This window comes from Equus caballus, chromosome 27 (genome assembly GCF_041296265.1).
Source record: "Equus caballus isolate H_3958 breed thoroughbred chromosome 27, TB-T2T, whole genome shotgun sequence".
Classification (NCBI taxonomy): domain Eukaryota; kingdom Metazoa; phylum Chordata; class Mammalia; order Perissodactyla; family Equidae; genus Equus; species Equus caballus.
In genome coordinates this window covers 57,245,101-57,260,097 of record NC_091710.1, presented here as the reverse complement: position 1 = coordinate 57,260,097, position 14,997 = coordinate 57,245,101, and the positions used below count along the sequence as shown (strand labels likewise).

The 14,997-nt window shown below is 54.6% G+C and overlaps 1 protein-coding gene across 16 annotated transcripts in view; it reads right to left on the bottom strand.

The window, feature by feature from the left end:
• ERICH1 (glutamate rich 1) overlaps positions 1-14,775 on the bottom strand; it is a 144,691-nt gene extending 129,916 nt beyond the window's left edge. For 7 of the 16 annotated variants that reach the window (XR_011433150.1, XR_011433155.1, XR_011433154.1 and 4 more), the window contains exons 1-2: positions 14,670-14,770; positions 1,395-1,541 (exon numbers count right to left, since the gene is read on the bottom strand). Coding sequence is in view for 9 of the 16 variants with exons in the window: in XM_070252839.1 (XP_070108940.1) it covers positions 1,395-1,541; positions 14,670-14,691 (169 nt within the window). In the remaining 7 variants the exon portion in view is untranslated. Of the gene's footprint in view, positions 1-1,394; positions 1,542-5,381; positions 5,516-9,129; positions 9,371-14,669 lie in introns of those variants that run through there. The other 9 variants (XM_070252837.1, XM_023630627.2, XR_011433149.1 and 6 more) reach the window with 7 other exon arrangements.
• Positions 14,776-14,997: the final 222 nt, after the last annotated feature.

Sequence of the window (14,997 nt, the reverse complement as noted above, 5' to 3'; positions counted from 1 at the left end):
CGCTTTGTGTGTCTGTGCCCTGAGCACCGCTTCTTATAAGGAACCAGTCCTATTGGATCAGGGCCTACATAGTGACCTCATTTACCCTTAATTACTTCTTAAAGGGCTCCGTCTCCAAATATGGTCCCATTCTGAGGTCCTGGGGGTTAGGACTTCAACGTCTGAATTTTAGGGGACACAACTCCATGCATAACATGCATTTTCTTTGAAAAGTAAAAATACATGTAACAGCAGCCATTTACGCCTTAGTCCATGTGATCTTAACTCTAACCCACAATCTGCATATGGTGGTCTCGGTGGGACGCGTCGCTGGGAGCTCGCACCATCCTCACCACGTGACGGCCCACGGGAAGGATGCAGGGGGGAACACAGCACACATGGTTTGCCCCAGAGGAAAGTACACAGTGTAACCTGTGTCTACGAGGTGAAGGAAACAGTTTCCTTCTTGCTTGTGTGGCATCTGCTCACCAGAGCAGTGCCCACGGGCATCCACTATGTTATGGGCACACAGGTTTTGCATGGAAATTTCCTTGCCTGAAATCCCATCATGATGTGTAACATTCCTCCTGTGGTAAAATGTGATCCAAGTCAATGGAGATGTGGCCTGCAGGCAGCGAGCAGACCTGCAGGCCTACGGGACCTGCCTGTTGAGACCAGTCAGGGGAGCGTTACAAGACAGGAGAATGCAGGGACTAAGTCGAGTCTCTTCTCTCAAGGTGATTCAGCTGGGCCAGAGGAGAGAACCAGCGCTCAGGAGCAGAATCACATCGGACAAAAGCCCAGCGAGAGATGACTGCCAGAGAGAAATGGAAAGGGCCCCAAGAAAGGATGCACAGAACCCTGTGCATTTCTGTGTCCACCTGCAACCAAGAGGCTCCCCTCCAATGCCCCAACCTTGCTGGCCCTCCCGTGGCCCTGTCTGTGTCTGCCACACGGCGGCCCCCGCCAGGCTGACACTGCTGTGCTGCCGGGACCCAGAGTCCACGAAGCTGCCACTGCAGACCTCCCACCACTCGAGGATCCTGGATAGACGCCTGCCAAAGACAAGGGACAAGGGAGACCAACACAGAGGAGGAACCAGGAGCCCGGCTGGGTGGATGCACGAACTGGGTCAGTGATGGGACGGAGCAACAGCGGCAGAGGGAGAGGCGTGTCCTGTCCAAGGAAAGACGGAGCTGGCTGACGGTCTCCTGTCTCTATGCCCAGAACACCACGTGCAAACGGCCCAGACAAACAGCAGAACTGTACCCACTGTACACTCCAGAGCGTGTGCAGACGACCCTGGCCCACCCCCAGAAGGCCCTGAACAACTCGACCACCTGCGCATGCTGCAGGGCAACAGAGGTGGCCGTGACCACATGTCCATGGCCCATCGTCACCTGCAGACACCTCACCTGTCAAAGGAGGGGCGCTCCAGCCTGTCACCGTCTCAGGCGCCACTTTCTCAGGGGGTATTTCCGAGGCCAGAGTCATTGGTGCCCCCTTTTCTTGGCCATGCGGAACTTTAGGAAAAAGTCTCCTCAGCACTTTTTCAACAAACACTGCAAAGGCAACCAATTGACAAGAGAAAGGAAGGAATTACTGAAGGCAGTGTTATTAAAACTGCACATGAGTTCACATAAGGCAAACACACGTCCTGACATTTTGACCTGAGAGCAAAGTAACTGTCCCCAGAGGACCCCCCAGCACTGTCCATCAGAGGACCCCCCCCAGCACTGTCCTCAGAGGACCCCCCAGCACTGTCCCCAGAGGACCCCCCAGCACTGTCCATCAGAGGACCCCCCCCAGCACTGTCCTCAGAGGACCCCCCAGCACTGTCCATCAGAAGACCCCCACAGCACTGTCCTCAGAGGACCCCCCCAGCACTGTCACCAGAGGACCCCCCCCAGCACTGTCCATCAGAGGACCCCCCCCAGCACTGTCCTCAGAGGACCCCCCCAGCACTGTCCCCAGAGGACCCCCCCCAGCACTGTCCTCAGAGGACCCCCCAGCACTGTCCATCAGAGGACCCCCACAGTACTGTCCATCAGAGGAACCCCCCAGCACTGTCCTCAGAGGACCCCCCAGCACTGTCACCAGAGGACCCCCCAGTACTCTCCATGAGAGGACCCCCCCGGCACTGTCCTCAGAGGACACCCCCCCCGCCAAGCACCCTCATTGGGAGGCCCACAGGTGCTCAGGGGAGGAGAGCCGCAGGAAGAGGGCAGGCTGCCATGGTGAACACGGACTTGGGGTTGGTGCTGGGTGGGCTGGCCTCCCGTCCTCCCTCAACGTTCTCATCTCTGGTTGAATTTCCATGTGAAGAGCAGACTGTGAGCCCATTTCAGAATTCGGGGCTTCAGGTCCTGGGTACCCAGTGCGCCCCTAGACAGGCTCGGTCCCCCGGCAGGTCACACGGAGAGCCTTGAGGCTGGGCTCACCTTGAGGCAGGCAGACCGAGCAGGGTTCCGGCACACCTAACCACCATGGCCGGGAGGCAGCTGGGCGTTCTAGGACGTCCTAACAAGCACACAGAGACTTCACTCTGCTCATTTCAGTTTACATCCTGCTCCAAGTGGAGGAAAACAGCTGCCATAACGGACAAATATTTCCATGCTGATTTAATGGGAACCATGAACAGCTACGAGTCTCAAGACGCGCCCGGAAGAGGTGAGGGAGATGTTAGTAACACGCATTTGTCTGAACCTCGTCAAACTCAGAGACGAGTCGACAAAGCGTGGAGAGCTGCTGTGCAGCAGGCAGAGGTCCTGCGCGGCCACCAGAACGCTGCGGAGGGCCCGGGCTTCTTGGTCACGCGGTGGAGAGGTGAGCGCGTCCCTGAAGACTCGTGTCCTCGGTCACATAATATGAGAACAATTTTCTATTTTAAATTTAAAATTGAGCGCAGTAGTCCAAAAAACTAAACAGAGAGAAAACCTTCGATATCCTAAGTTGGACTGGGGTAAGCACTTCGTAAACCCAGGTGGCGGCAAGACTCCCACCTCACACTCGCATGTCAAAGCCTCCTGAGGAAGCATGCCTCTCCCAGCGGGACCACATGCCCCTCCAGGAACCGCTGGTGCCCGCCGCACCCCGCAGCACACTCCCACAGGCTGGCTGGGTCCAAGGAGCTCCTTCCTATCCAAGGACCTGTCACAAACGCTACTCTGGGCACACGGCCTGGACACTCCGGCCCTCCTTGAGGGGCTCAGGACAACCTGGAGATCGTGTCCTGGAGAACGCTGGTTTACGTCGCCATACCCACGATCCAGGAGTTACTCACAACGTGTGGAGTCAAGAGCGCAAGAAGAGACGGCCTCAAAGAGACGTTGTAATGGGATCTCAATGTCAACTGGGAGCTTTGTCTTCAATTAGAATTTCAACTAATAAACCTTAACACAAGCCGAGTATCCAGCAACTTCAGAATAAAATGATCTGGTAAATATACATCTAATAGTTTCAGCTGCCAACGTTTAAAGCATAGTCTTTCTAAAAGTACTATGATTTTAATCTTCTTAAATCAGTTTTAAAAGAGCAATGTGTAACAAGCAAAATTAAAATATCAATAACTACTTTCTACCAACTAATATTTCTAGCAGACTCACTGGCGAATGTCACTTGATCCCAACGACACAGGGAGTAAGAACGCAGCACGGAGCCACCTGCACGCAGCGTACTCTGCGACTGTGACCAAGCCCTTGGAGCGCCCTCAAGAACCGCCCCCCAGCGGTCCCCACACCTCTGGACTCCTAAGGACGAAGTGGCCGCCAAGCACTGGTGCAGTCACACGAAGTCTCCCCTCCCTGAAGGAGCTCACAGTTTATTTGAACAGAAACAACCAGCTATTTTAGACCAAAAAAAAAAGTTGTACAGCCACTTAAACTCTCGCTGCCATGTCGAGCCTGCAGAGTTATGAATGAGATGAGCACCCTCGGACTGCTGGCTGGTTTCCTACACGGTGGACTCAATTCTGTAAACAGAGTGGGTCTTCTAACCGGCCACGTCTACTTAGTGACTCATGCTGAAAGCAGAATGCAAAGCAGTTATTTTTCAGGGTACTGAAAAACAGCGAAGCATCGTTTTTAAAAAGCACTCGTCATTTTTGGTTTGCTGAAATGCTCCTCTCAACCTACTGTGCATGTGTGTGTGTGTGAATGTGTACCTACTACAAATGTAGGCCTATAAATCAATTTGGATGTTAAAAGTCTCTTTTCTGCTTATTTTCCAATGGCTCAAAAACAAAACAAAACAAATGGAGGGCACTCTGCCCTGGAAGGCAGCTCGGTGTCACACCCAGCTCTCAGAAGCCCCCCAAACCACGTGAGCCAGGGAGAGTGCTCTGCTGCACCACAGCTGCCGAGGCGTGGCATCTTCACACCTCGTCCACCGGCTGCTCCTCCAGCAGCAGGAGCAAGTTTTGACCTGAAACTCTGCTGTCCGTCAAAAAGCAATCACAAGAAAGCGAAGAAGCAGGAAATGGATGTTTTACACCAATCGGAAAAACCACCGTGCAGGAAAACAGTACAACCACCACGTGGACAGGCATCAGGATCGACAGGAGAGGCACCAAGGAGGAAACAGTGTCTGAAATTGATCTGTGAAACACCAGACAGGGAGGGTAAGCCTCCTTATCACAGAGGAACCAGGGATGTTGATGTAATTTTCAGAGAGGACTGCCTGAACTTGACATTTCAATTTAAAGACACAAGCCAAATAAACATAAAATCTTTCAAGAAGGTGTTCTTTGGAAATTAGAAACCTAGGAAAAACTGTAAATATATATACCTCCAAAGGAAACAGTTTGATTGCTGGCGGTAAACCTATTCAATTCTAAACTCTTCAATGCTGTTACTTGATTTAAAATCTAACAGTGGGGTATAAAAAAGGAAGAGCTTCTTCCATTTTTAACAAAGGTGTTAATGGCAGCATTTCAAGGAATTGTTTCTCTGTTTGCTATGGTGTCAGGGCAGAAGCCCAAGAACTGTGAAGCGTTTGACAAGCTCCTGCAGGGAAGAGGGTAAACCAACAGACAAGAAAGAGCGGCCCCTTCTAGGTCGCTTTCCAGCCGGAAAGTCTCCCGACTCGGGACGAGGGCTGCATTCCATTTGAAAAGGTACTTATGGGAAAAAGCATGGAAATAGCAACTTTTTCTTCTATAATATTCCAATCTGAAAAAAGCAAAGGAAAATGAAAAATACGTGGTAGAAAAAAAAAGCAACCCATGACCTTTGAGACCATGCAATGAGTTACCCCATTGACACCAGGAATACTTTTCTTTTCCTTACAAAAGTTCACTTTGATTGCAAAGTGGCATCTGCCCCCCACAGTGTCTGTGTACACAGTGTACTCAATGTAAAATCGGGGTGAAACCATGCCTGTCCTTTTCCTATGTGGATACATACTGTGCATCTGGAGAGCCTTCCCATAACGGAGGAGGTCAGAAATGATGTTCATTCTGTGTGATTCTCCAGCCAAATATTTCATGACTTGTGTCATCACGCCTACACACCTGCATCTCTTGGAAAAGCACGACTGTCTGGGGACAAAAGACATGTAGACACAATTTGGGGACATGAGGGATGAAATTAGTTCAAAAACTGCTTCAAAGGCAGATGTTAACGGGAAGCAGTAAGTGAGGGGACCACAGCCTCATTGGAATTACATGAAAATTATGGAGACCACAAATACTACAGATAACTTGAAAATGTGGCTTCTTGATATTTCACTTGGAAAGACACACAGACAGTGGAACAAAGAGGTTTCTGACGTCCCTTTTCTGAGTTTCCAATTAGCAGACTTATGAATGGAAAAGTGCTATCATCCAGAATTTGACACAGGAGTTAGCAGGCTTTTTGAAATTACACTTAAACAAAAAACTGCTACTGAAAATAAGACCAGAAATGGACATTCACAGAAACTTTCTCCATGGCCGACTTGGTGGCGTCCCTCCTCACCTCAGCCGTAGAGAAAATCTTCCACAAGCTCCCACTAAACACACACACACGCCGCCAACTCACAGTCTTAAAGAAAACTGAGAATCCCCCTATCTCAGTAAAACCGGCTCAGGTGATTCCCTTTTCCACCCTGACATCTGTGCATCTTGTGTCAACAGAATCTAAATTTAAATTTTCTTAGGGTTTTTGTATTTCTTGGAATTTGAAATTTTCAATTTTCTCTTCTCATGTTTAAATACCTGCTGAGTATCTGCTAGCCTATCCATAACTTTCTCAGAAACCATATTCAATTTTTTTTCATTTTACTCTTATAATGAGTTATTTACCCTTTGCCTATAATCTAGGAAGAAAGGAATAAATTGGTAATAGTGCCTCGTCACTTCATAAGAAAGAAAAGTGCAGTACAGTATGCTAATCCAGTGAGTGATAGTTTCTTAATGAGTTTCATAATGGAACTAGAAATGGAAAATAATTAGCTAAGATTTAAGCAAGAGTTGGCAAGCTTTCTGAAATATTAATTAAAAGGAAAACAGTACTCAAAATAAGACCAGAAATAGTACTCAAATGGGACATAATTAGAATCTTACACCACGACCACTCTGATGTGGTATCCCCAAGTAGTTGGTACACACTAAATATTCATTTTCTCCCCAAATTTTAACACTAAAAACACCCCTGTAATATTCTAAACTTTGTCCAAAATGTTTCCTTGTAGAGACGTTTGCAGCACTTCTGTACCCTAACCATTCAGAGCTGTTATCGTTTTCATCAGGGGCTGGTGAGCACACCTGAACCCAGGGGACAGAAGGACAGCAGGGACGCTGCTCCGGGCCCCCAGGACGGGGCCCCAGCAACCGCTGTGCTCTCCAAGGTGTTTTCTCACCCAAATATGCTGAGGACGGACGGGACAGGGCCACACAGGTGAGGGCCCACCCAGACGGCCATTCAGAGGCGTGCTTCGTCATAACTGGGAGGGAGAGGGTAAATTATCATTTCTACTCCAATATTTTAATTCTTTCCGGTTTCCTTAACACTGGCTTCTTCATCAGCCGGATCTTGAACTCAACCACAGTACACAGACACGGGTCCTTGCACAAGTAGGGAGCCAGTCACTTGGGAGGATGTCAGGAGCAGATGCTCTGGAATGCCGGTACTTCCACTTCTGCACCACACCGCCAGGCCACCCACCCAGAGCCAGAGGAGGCCACAGCACACCCACCACCACCCCGCGGGCATCCCTAGGCCACCTCGCTCGAGGAACCAGCTCCTTCCATTGCGTCTTCAAGGCAGGGTCCTGTCTCGCCCAGGTGCCGGCTATTTCTCTAGTCTCTAGGCCATGGGTGTCTGCCTCCCCTTGAACAAGGTACACCCCTGCCCCCTCAACCCCCTACCGCCCGAGTCATCTGTGCTGCTGTTCTCAGGGCCAGGCGAGTGCCCCGGCCTCCTTCACACCCACGCTGGGCAGTCGGCTGACAGTGGGACCACACACTTCACACACATTACCTGATTTAATCCTCACAACAACCCTACTGTCTCCCCATTGCTGTATATATTTTTAATTTTCTGTATATCATGATGCTCTGACATCTTAAAACCCTCTGGCTGGGAGAGACCACCCCTCGCAGCTGGCCGATCCTCAGAGAGCGCAGAGCAGGAGCAAGCCTCTAACATGCCCACCAGCCACCAGAGCTGGCCCCTCCACCTGCCCTGTGCCCAGCAGCGAGAGTCCTCTGCCTAAAGCCCAAACCCAAGGAAACGATTCCATCCAGCCAGTCTGAGTGCTCCCCTGCCCTGCCTGCCTTCCTGTGGGAACCCCGGGAAAGGCCATGGCCCAGTTCTTCCCCTTGCTCCTGTCTGCTGCCTCGTGTGGTTTAGTGTGCCGCCTGGCTCTGGGACCCACAAGCACAATAAACTTCGATTCCCAAGGCGCTCCTCTCTCCTCTTGTGGCTAAGCTGACTGACTGTCTCATAAAACACAAAGAACAGCCCGCATCTTGTAGCCAAGGCACCTGAGGGTCCCAGGGAACTCGTGTGAGGGCACAGGCCCACCTCCCACTGTGAGTGCAGCCTCCCGCTGCTGGGCACCTGAGGGTCCCAGGGAACTCGTGTGAGGGCACAGGCCCACCTGCTGCTGTGAGTGCAGCCTCCCGCTGCTGGGCACCTGAGGGTCCCTGGGAACTCGTGTGAGGGCACAGGCCCACCTCCCGCTGTGAGTGCAGCCTCCCACCGCTGGGCACCTGGGGGTCCCAGGGAACTCGTGTGAGGGCACAGGCCCACCTCCCGCTGTGAGTGCAGCCTCCCGCTGCTGGGCACCTGAGGGTCCCAGGGAACTCGTGTGAGGGCACAGGCCCACCTCCCGCTGTGAGTGCAGCCTCCTGCTGCTGGGCACCTGAGGGTCCCAGGGAACTCGTGTGAGGGCACAGGCCCACCTCCCGCTGTGAGTGCAGCCTCCTGCTGCTGGGCACCTGAGGGTCCCAGGGAACTCGTGTGAGGGCACAGGCCCACCTCCCACTGTGAGTGCAGCCTCCCGCTGCTGGGCACCTGAGGGTCCCAGGGAACTCGTGTGAGGGCACAGGCTCACCTCCCGCTGTGAGTGCAGCCTCCCGCTGCTGGGCACCTGAGGGTCCCAGGGAACTCGTGTGAGGGCACAGGCCCACCTCCCACTGTGAGTGCAGCCTCCCGCTGCTGGGCACCTGAGGGTCCCAGGGAACTCGTGTGAGGGCACAGGCCCACCTGCTGCTGTGAGTGCAGCCTCCCACCGCTGGGCACCTCAGGGTCCCAGGGAACTCGTGTGAGGGCACAGGCCCACCTCCCACTGTAAACCCATCTCCCACAGCTGGGCACCCGGTATCCAGATGATGAAGCCCCTCCCTCCGCACCCCAGCCCGACTCTCATCCAATCCAGAAGCACACTGCACCTGCCCACAGAGCACACCTCCTGCCTCGCACAGCCCGGCAGGCACCACGCCAGCTTCTGGGGAATCTCTCTCCCTATGCCTACCACCCATGCCTCCGGCTGCTGCCTTATTCCACATCGTCTCATGCCCCCAAAGACATGCCAACAACATGCTGGCCGGCCAGCCTGCCGCTGGGCCTGCCCCGTGCCACACCTCCCCTGTCCACTTTCAGATCTGTCTTCTATAGAAGCAAACACCTACCCTCCACTTGAAACCTGTACCAGCTGCCCAGCTCCTACCTAGAACGGAAGCTTCCCTGGCCTGGGGGCCAGCACAGCGACCTTCTCCACCATGCACACACCCCCTCTGTTCACAGAAACCCAGGCCCTTCATTCACTCCTTCACTCAGCAACGCTTGCTGAACCTGCTGTGTGCCAGGCACCGGGAGCATGGGACGCCTCCTCACAGGAAGAAGCAGACAGGGATCGGGCAGTGATGATCCAGAGGGCACGTGAGCCCATGGAGGAAACAGTGCGTGCAGGACCTGGAACAGCAGGGAGCCGGTCCTGCTGCCAGCTCTGCCCTAGGCAGCACTGACCACAGAGAGGTTCCTTCTATTCCAGAATAAAGGATCTGTTGTATCTCACAGAACACAGAGACAACACCCAAGTGAGACTCGTGTGGACAAACAGAGCGGGGGCTCTCCCGCAGGTCAGCAAGCCCTGCTTGCCTGTCTGCACGGGGCCCCGCAGGCACTGCCAGGACAAAGCTCTGCCAGACCGTCGCCTCCACCCCGCCACACCTGCAGGCAGCTCAGCACAGAGAACGGGTCTCCTCCCAGCCAAGCCACACCCCCAGCACCTGCGGCTCTGGGACTCAGGGGGCTGCCGCCAGTGTGCCTAGGTCCGGGCGTGTAACTGGGAAGACACATACACATGTGCACAAACACACAGAGACACACATATACACACATGCACACACAGATACATACACACACACATACACACATGCAGGCACACACTAAGACACATACATATATACACACACACAGAGACACATATACATGCATGCAGGCACACACATGACACATGCACAGACATATATACACAGACACATACAAACACACAGGGACACATAGGCACATACACGGACAGACACACACATATATACAGACACACACATATATACAGGCAGACACACACAAACACAGAGAGACACGTACACACATACAGACATGCATATACACACATGCAGGCACAGACATACATGCACATACACACAGACACACATGCACACACACAAACACAGATGCACAGACACACACAGACTCACAAGCCCCACTCCCGCTGCTTCAAGAACACTCGCATCAGGGCCTGGACCACAGGGAATGCCCCAATAAGGGGGTATGTCATGCTGACCACAAAGCCCTCCTCAGGACGTGGGGATATCAGAGGTTTGGCCAGTGAGTGAGGCCCGCTGACAGCTGCCAGCTCATCTGAGGAGGGTCCCTGGAGGACAAAGACTTGGTGATGCCGATGGCCTGGGGGCCTCATCCACCAGGCTGCTGCACACTCCTGACTCCCGGGAGCGGCCCACTGGGAAGACCCAGCCTGGCCCTCTGGCAGGAAGTCCTCAGCAGGAACAAATTCCTACAAAAGCCCTGGACCGCCTGCGTTAGAGCACGCGTTCCCACACTGGCACGCTCTGCCCCACGGCCCACAGGCGGGGCGTGAGGCGCAGACAGTCGAGGCCGCCCCTGAGGCCTGCACAAGTGCCATGAGACTGTGAGAAAGCAGCATCACAGGCATCCAGGCCTTCGATCCTCTAAGCCCACGAGGCAGGGTTTACTATTTCCATCTTGATGAGAAATCTCAGGATTAAAGAGGTAGGTGACTGCCTAAAGTGTGGGGGCTGTGGGTGGAGGGCACGCCGCTGGGGCCAAGGTCACTGCTCTGTTCTCCTGGCATCTGTGCACTTACTCCTCCACCACAGACTCTCTCAGATACAGGAGCAGGGGGCGTGGGCGGTGGGGTCCGTGGCACCATGGGGAGCGGCAGGTGTGCACAGGAACCGAGCATCCCCTCCTGGCCGGGACCTGGCCCATGGTGACCTCCTGCTCACGCAGGCTCTCCTCGCCTGGCACTCAGGCATTGCCACTGTCTGCAAGTCCCACCCAAGCGTGCGGGTCTGAGAGGCGCTCGAATCGCATGCGCAGCCTCGGGGAGCAGGGTGGCACAAAGGACAAGCTACCCCGAGCCTCTGAGAGGCGTCCTGTGAGCCGTCCACACCTGCTGGCTGTGCGCCAGGGGACCCTTCACACGACTCCCTGAGTCAGACGGGCTGTCCACTGTGGGGGCTGCCTGGTAACTCAGAGGTTCAGAGCCAGGCCCCAGTGACCCTCCAGGGCTGTTCGTCCTTGCCTGGCATAAAATAGAGCGCGCTGAAAACCCTGTTTCCTACTCTAACAGCGCGGCTTCAAAGGCAAAAGCCTCCCTGCTGACCCTGAGGAGCTCTGTGAAAATCGCACTGGGAGCCGCATTCCTCAGCAGAGTAATCGACTCCCAGGGAAACCTCAGGCCGGCGCTTCCAATGGCCTGCCAGCCACCCCATGTCGAGCTCTCTCGCTCTGGGCCTGAGCTGGGCACCTTCTTTGAACGCGGAGGCTGCGGCTCTGGGATGCTCCTTCAGCAGCAGCCACCAGCCCAGACAGGACGGCCAAGGACAGCCCCAGGCCCAGGTGCCACAGGGAAGGGAGTTTGAGTGGGGCCCCTGCAGCTGCAGACCCAGATAGAGGTGCTTAGCAGACGCGGCACGAGGAACGCGCAGGGAGCAGAGCCCCAAGGACAGGCTACAGCTGATGGGCTACAAGCGTTCCAGCTCCCCACCCGCCCATAAAGGCAGACGGCCCAGGGCCTCCTGCCCACCTGGGGGACGCTGTTCTTGGAGAGCAAAGACTCTGCAAGTCTGCCCCAGCCGTCTTCCCATCTGCCACACGTGCCCTAAGGTGACACTCGTCACGAGCCACACAAGATGAGACATGGGACACAAGCGGTGCCCGGGTTTCACGCTTCAGCAATGGTGAGAGCTTGGGGTTTTCCCCAGTGTAGAGCCCTACGTGCTCCTGGAGCTCACGAGTCACCAGCACAAGCGCTCTCCAGGGGCCCTCGTTAGGAGGGGGCGTGCAAAGCCAGCATCCTCTTCCCACCTCCACTGGTTCCTTGCAAGACTTACTACCCATCCTTCCAAGCACGTCTGAAACAACCAGGCTTCTCCAACAGTTTGTTACATGTCAATGGGAGTAGGAGGCCTGTCTCAGGGAGCGTGACTCCTGGCTGATGACAATGAGAAGGTTCATTCGTCTCAATCCAGTGAGCTGAGGAGGTGCTGCAAGTCGACCAGGTGCGGAGGGAAGAGCACTTACCATCAGGCGTGGAAGGGTCGCAAACCAGAGGAATTAGAGGAGGATGCAGAGAGAGGTGGGTCTGCCGTAAAACAAGCAGAATCCAAGGCGAAGCAGAAGTTCCCAGTCGAAACGGAGGAGAGCAGAGGACAGCCGTCCGTCCGCACAAAGACCTGGAGAGCCGCCTCCTCAGGCCCGTCCCCAAGAGCCCCAATGTCGACCTGCAGAGCCCGGGGATCCTCCTTCCAAGGGGGCACTCACGAAAACACCATCACGCCCACCCAAGAGCCTAAAGTCCATGCTCAGAAATCAAGTCACTGTAATCAACCAGACGCTCCGTGTCTAAAGCTGAATAGATGGAAGCCCTAACTCCCGGGGTTGGAGCAGCAGGGGGTTGGAGCAGCAGGGAAGCACCAGTTCGACATTTTCTGAAAAGGAGCCCCCAAGTTGAGAACTATACTGACTTTTCTTGTCTTCCGCCCTGCTGAGAAATTAGTTTCCTTTTCTTATTTTAAGGAAATGCTTATTAACCATAGTGGCTGCTGGGCTTTTCATTTCAAAGGGCAAAAACAGGATCATGTGTTTGAAACGTAAAACAGGAAAGAAATAATCACAGCCCAAACTAATCCAAATAACTTGAGAAACAATCTAAAGCCTTCACTTTTACCTAAAACCATAAAACTCCTAGAAGAAAACACAGGCGATGAGCTCCTTGATGTCAATCTCGACAACGATTGCTTTGGATGTGACACCAAGAGCAAAGGCAACCAAAGCAAAAATAGACAAGTGGGACAAAACGCTTCTGCACGGGAAAGGAAACCATTAACAAAATGAAAAGGTGACCTACTGAGCAGGAGAAAATATCTACAAACCATACATATGTGATAAGGAGTTAATATCTAAAACATATAAAGAACACATAACAACTCGATAACAAGAAAAAACAATCTAGTTAAAAAAAACAGGCAGATCTGAATAGACGTTTTTCCAAAGAAGACACACAGATGGCCAAGAGGCACATGAAAAGATGCTCAACATCAGGGAAACGCAAATCTAAACCACAACGACATATCACCTCATACCTGTTAGAATGGCTATCACCAAAAAAACCAGAAATAGGGGGCCTAAGCCTAGTGGTTAAGGTCACACACTCCACTTCGCTGGCCCAGGGTTTCGCCGGTTTGGATCCTGGGCACAGACATGGCACCACTCATCAAGCCATGCTGAGGCGGCGTCCACATGCCACAACCAGAGGCACTCACAACTAGAATACACAACTGTGTACTGGGGGGCTTTGGGGAGAACAAAAAAAAGACTGGCAACAGATGTTAGCTCAGGGCCAATCTTCTGAAAAAAAAATTGTTCACTAGGGATTGTGTTGCCCTGGAGGTTTAAATAAAAAGAAAAAAAATGTATGTCACTATGCTGTACACCTTAAACTTACACAATGATGTATATCAGTTCTATCTCAATAAAACTGGGAAAAAATAAAACCTTCCCTTTCTTCATTTTAGTGTTGACGATTATGGGGTAATGAGAAGACACAGTCTGTTGGGCTTTATAAGGAGTTGGGAGTTCCCCGTATCTTCGGACCTTGAATCCTAAGGCACTGCCAGACTACAGTGGAACACATGGCACCCTGGTTAAAAATACCGCCCTCGCTTCAGAAAGGCTAGCGTGCCCGCCGCAGGTAAACAGTAACACCTCCTCCGCCCGACCGACGAAGAGACCGGGCTCAGAGGAGCTCTGTTCTGCCAAGAGCCTGCCGGTGCGGGTGCGGGCGTAGGGGCGGGTGCAGGACACCCCGCTGGGCCACCCTGCAGGACTCGCGCGCCGCTGGTCCCACCCTGCAGGCTGCGGCGGGGCCGGGGTCTGGGTCGAGCACAAGGCTGCCCGGGCTGAGAGAGGGGTCTGGGCAGGCGTCCCCTGCACACGCCCCCCCGGACCCCTGGTGCCCCCGCCCGCCTGCCGTGTCCTCCTGTCCTCCACGGCCCCTCGCCCACCTACGTGTACCCCCAGACCCCCACCACCCCCAGATCCCCCCATGACCCCCGGTCCCTCCGCTTCCCACGGCCCCTCGGTCCCCCCAACGTCCCCGCCCCCCACCGTCCCCCAGTCCCCCCCGGACCCCCGCCCTCCTACCGTCTCCCCACAGACCCCCGGACCCCCGTCCGCCTACCGTGTCCCCACAGACCCCCGGACCCCCGCCCTCCTACCGTGTGCCCACAGACCCCCGGACCACCGTCCTCCTACTGTCTCCCCACAGACCCCCGGACCCCCGCCCTCCTACCGTCTCCCCACAGACCCCCCAGACCCCCGTCCGCCTACCGTGTGCCCACAGACCCCCGGACCCCCGCCCTCCTACCGTGTCCCCACAGACCCCGGGACCCCCGCCCTCCTACCGTGTGCCCACAGACCCCCGGACCACCGTCCGCCTACCCTGCCTCCTGGACGCCGCCATGCTGCCCCACGACCCCCACGACCCCGCCGGGCTCGAGCCGCGCGAAGGCGCTTCCGGATTCCGCCCCTGTAGACCCGCCCACCACAGCAGGTGTGCCCAATCCGGATCCAAGATCTCTGCCGCTGGATGCCAATCAGCTACACTCTGGCCGAGGATTGGCTCTTACTTGGCTATGGGCGTGGCGGGCGGGTGCTGGGGCTCCGAGCATGCTCAGAGGGACGTGGCCGAATCCAGGGGAGCCCGGCCCCCAAGGCTGCGGAGGGCGTCATGGAGAAGGGTCACGAGGGAGGGGGTCAGCTGCACGGG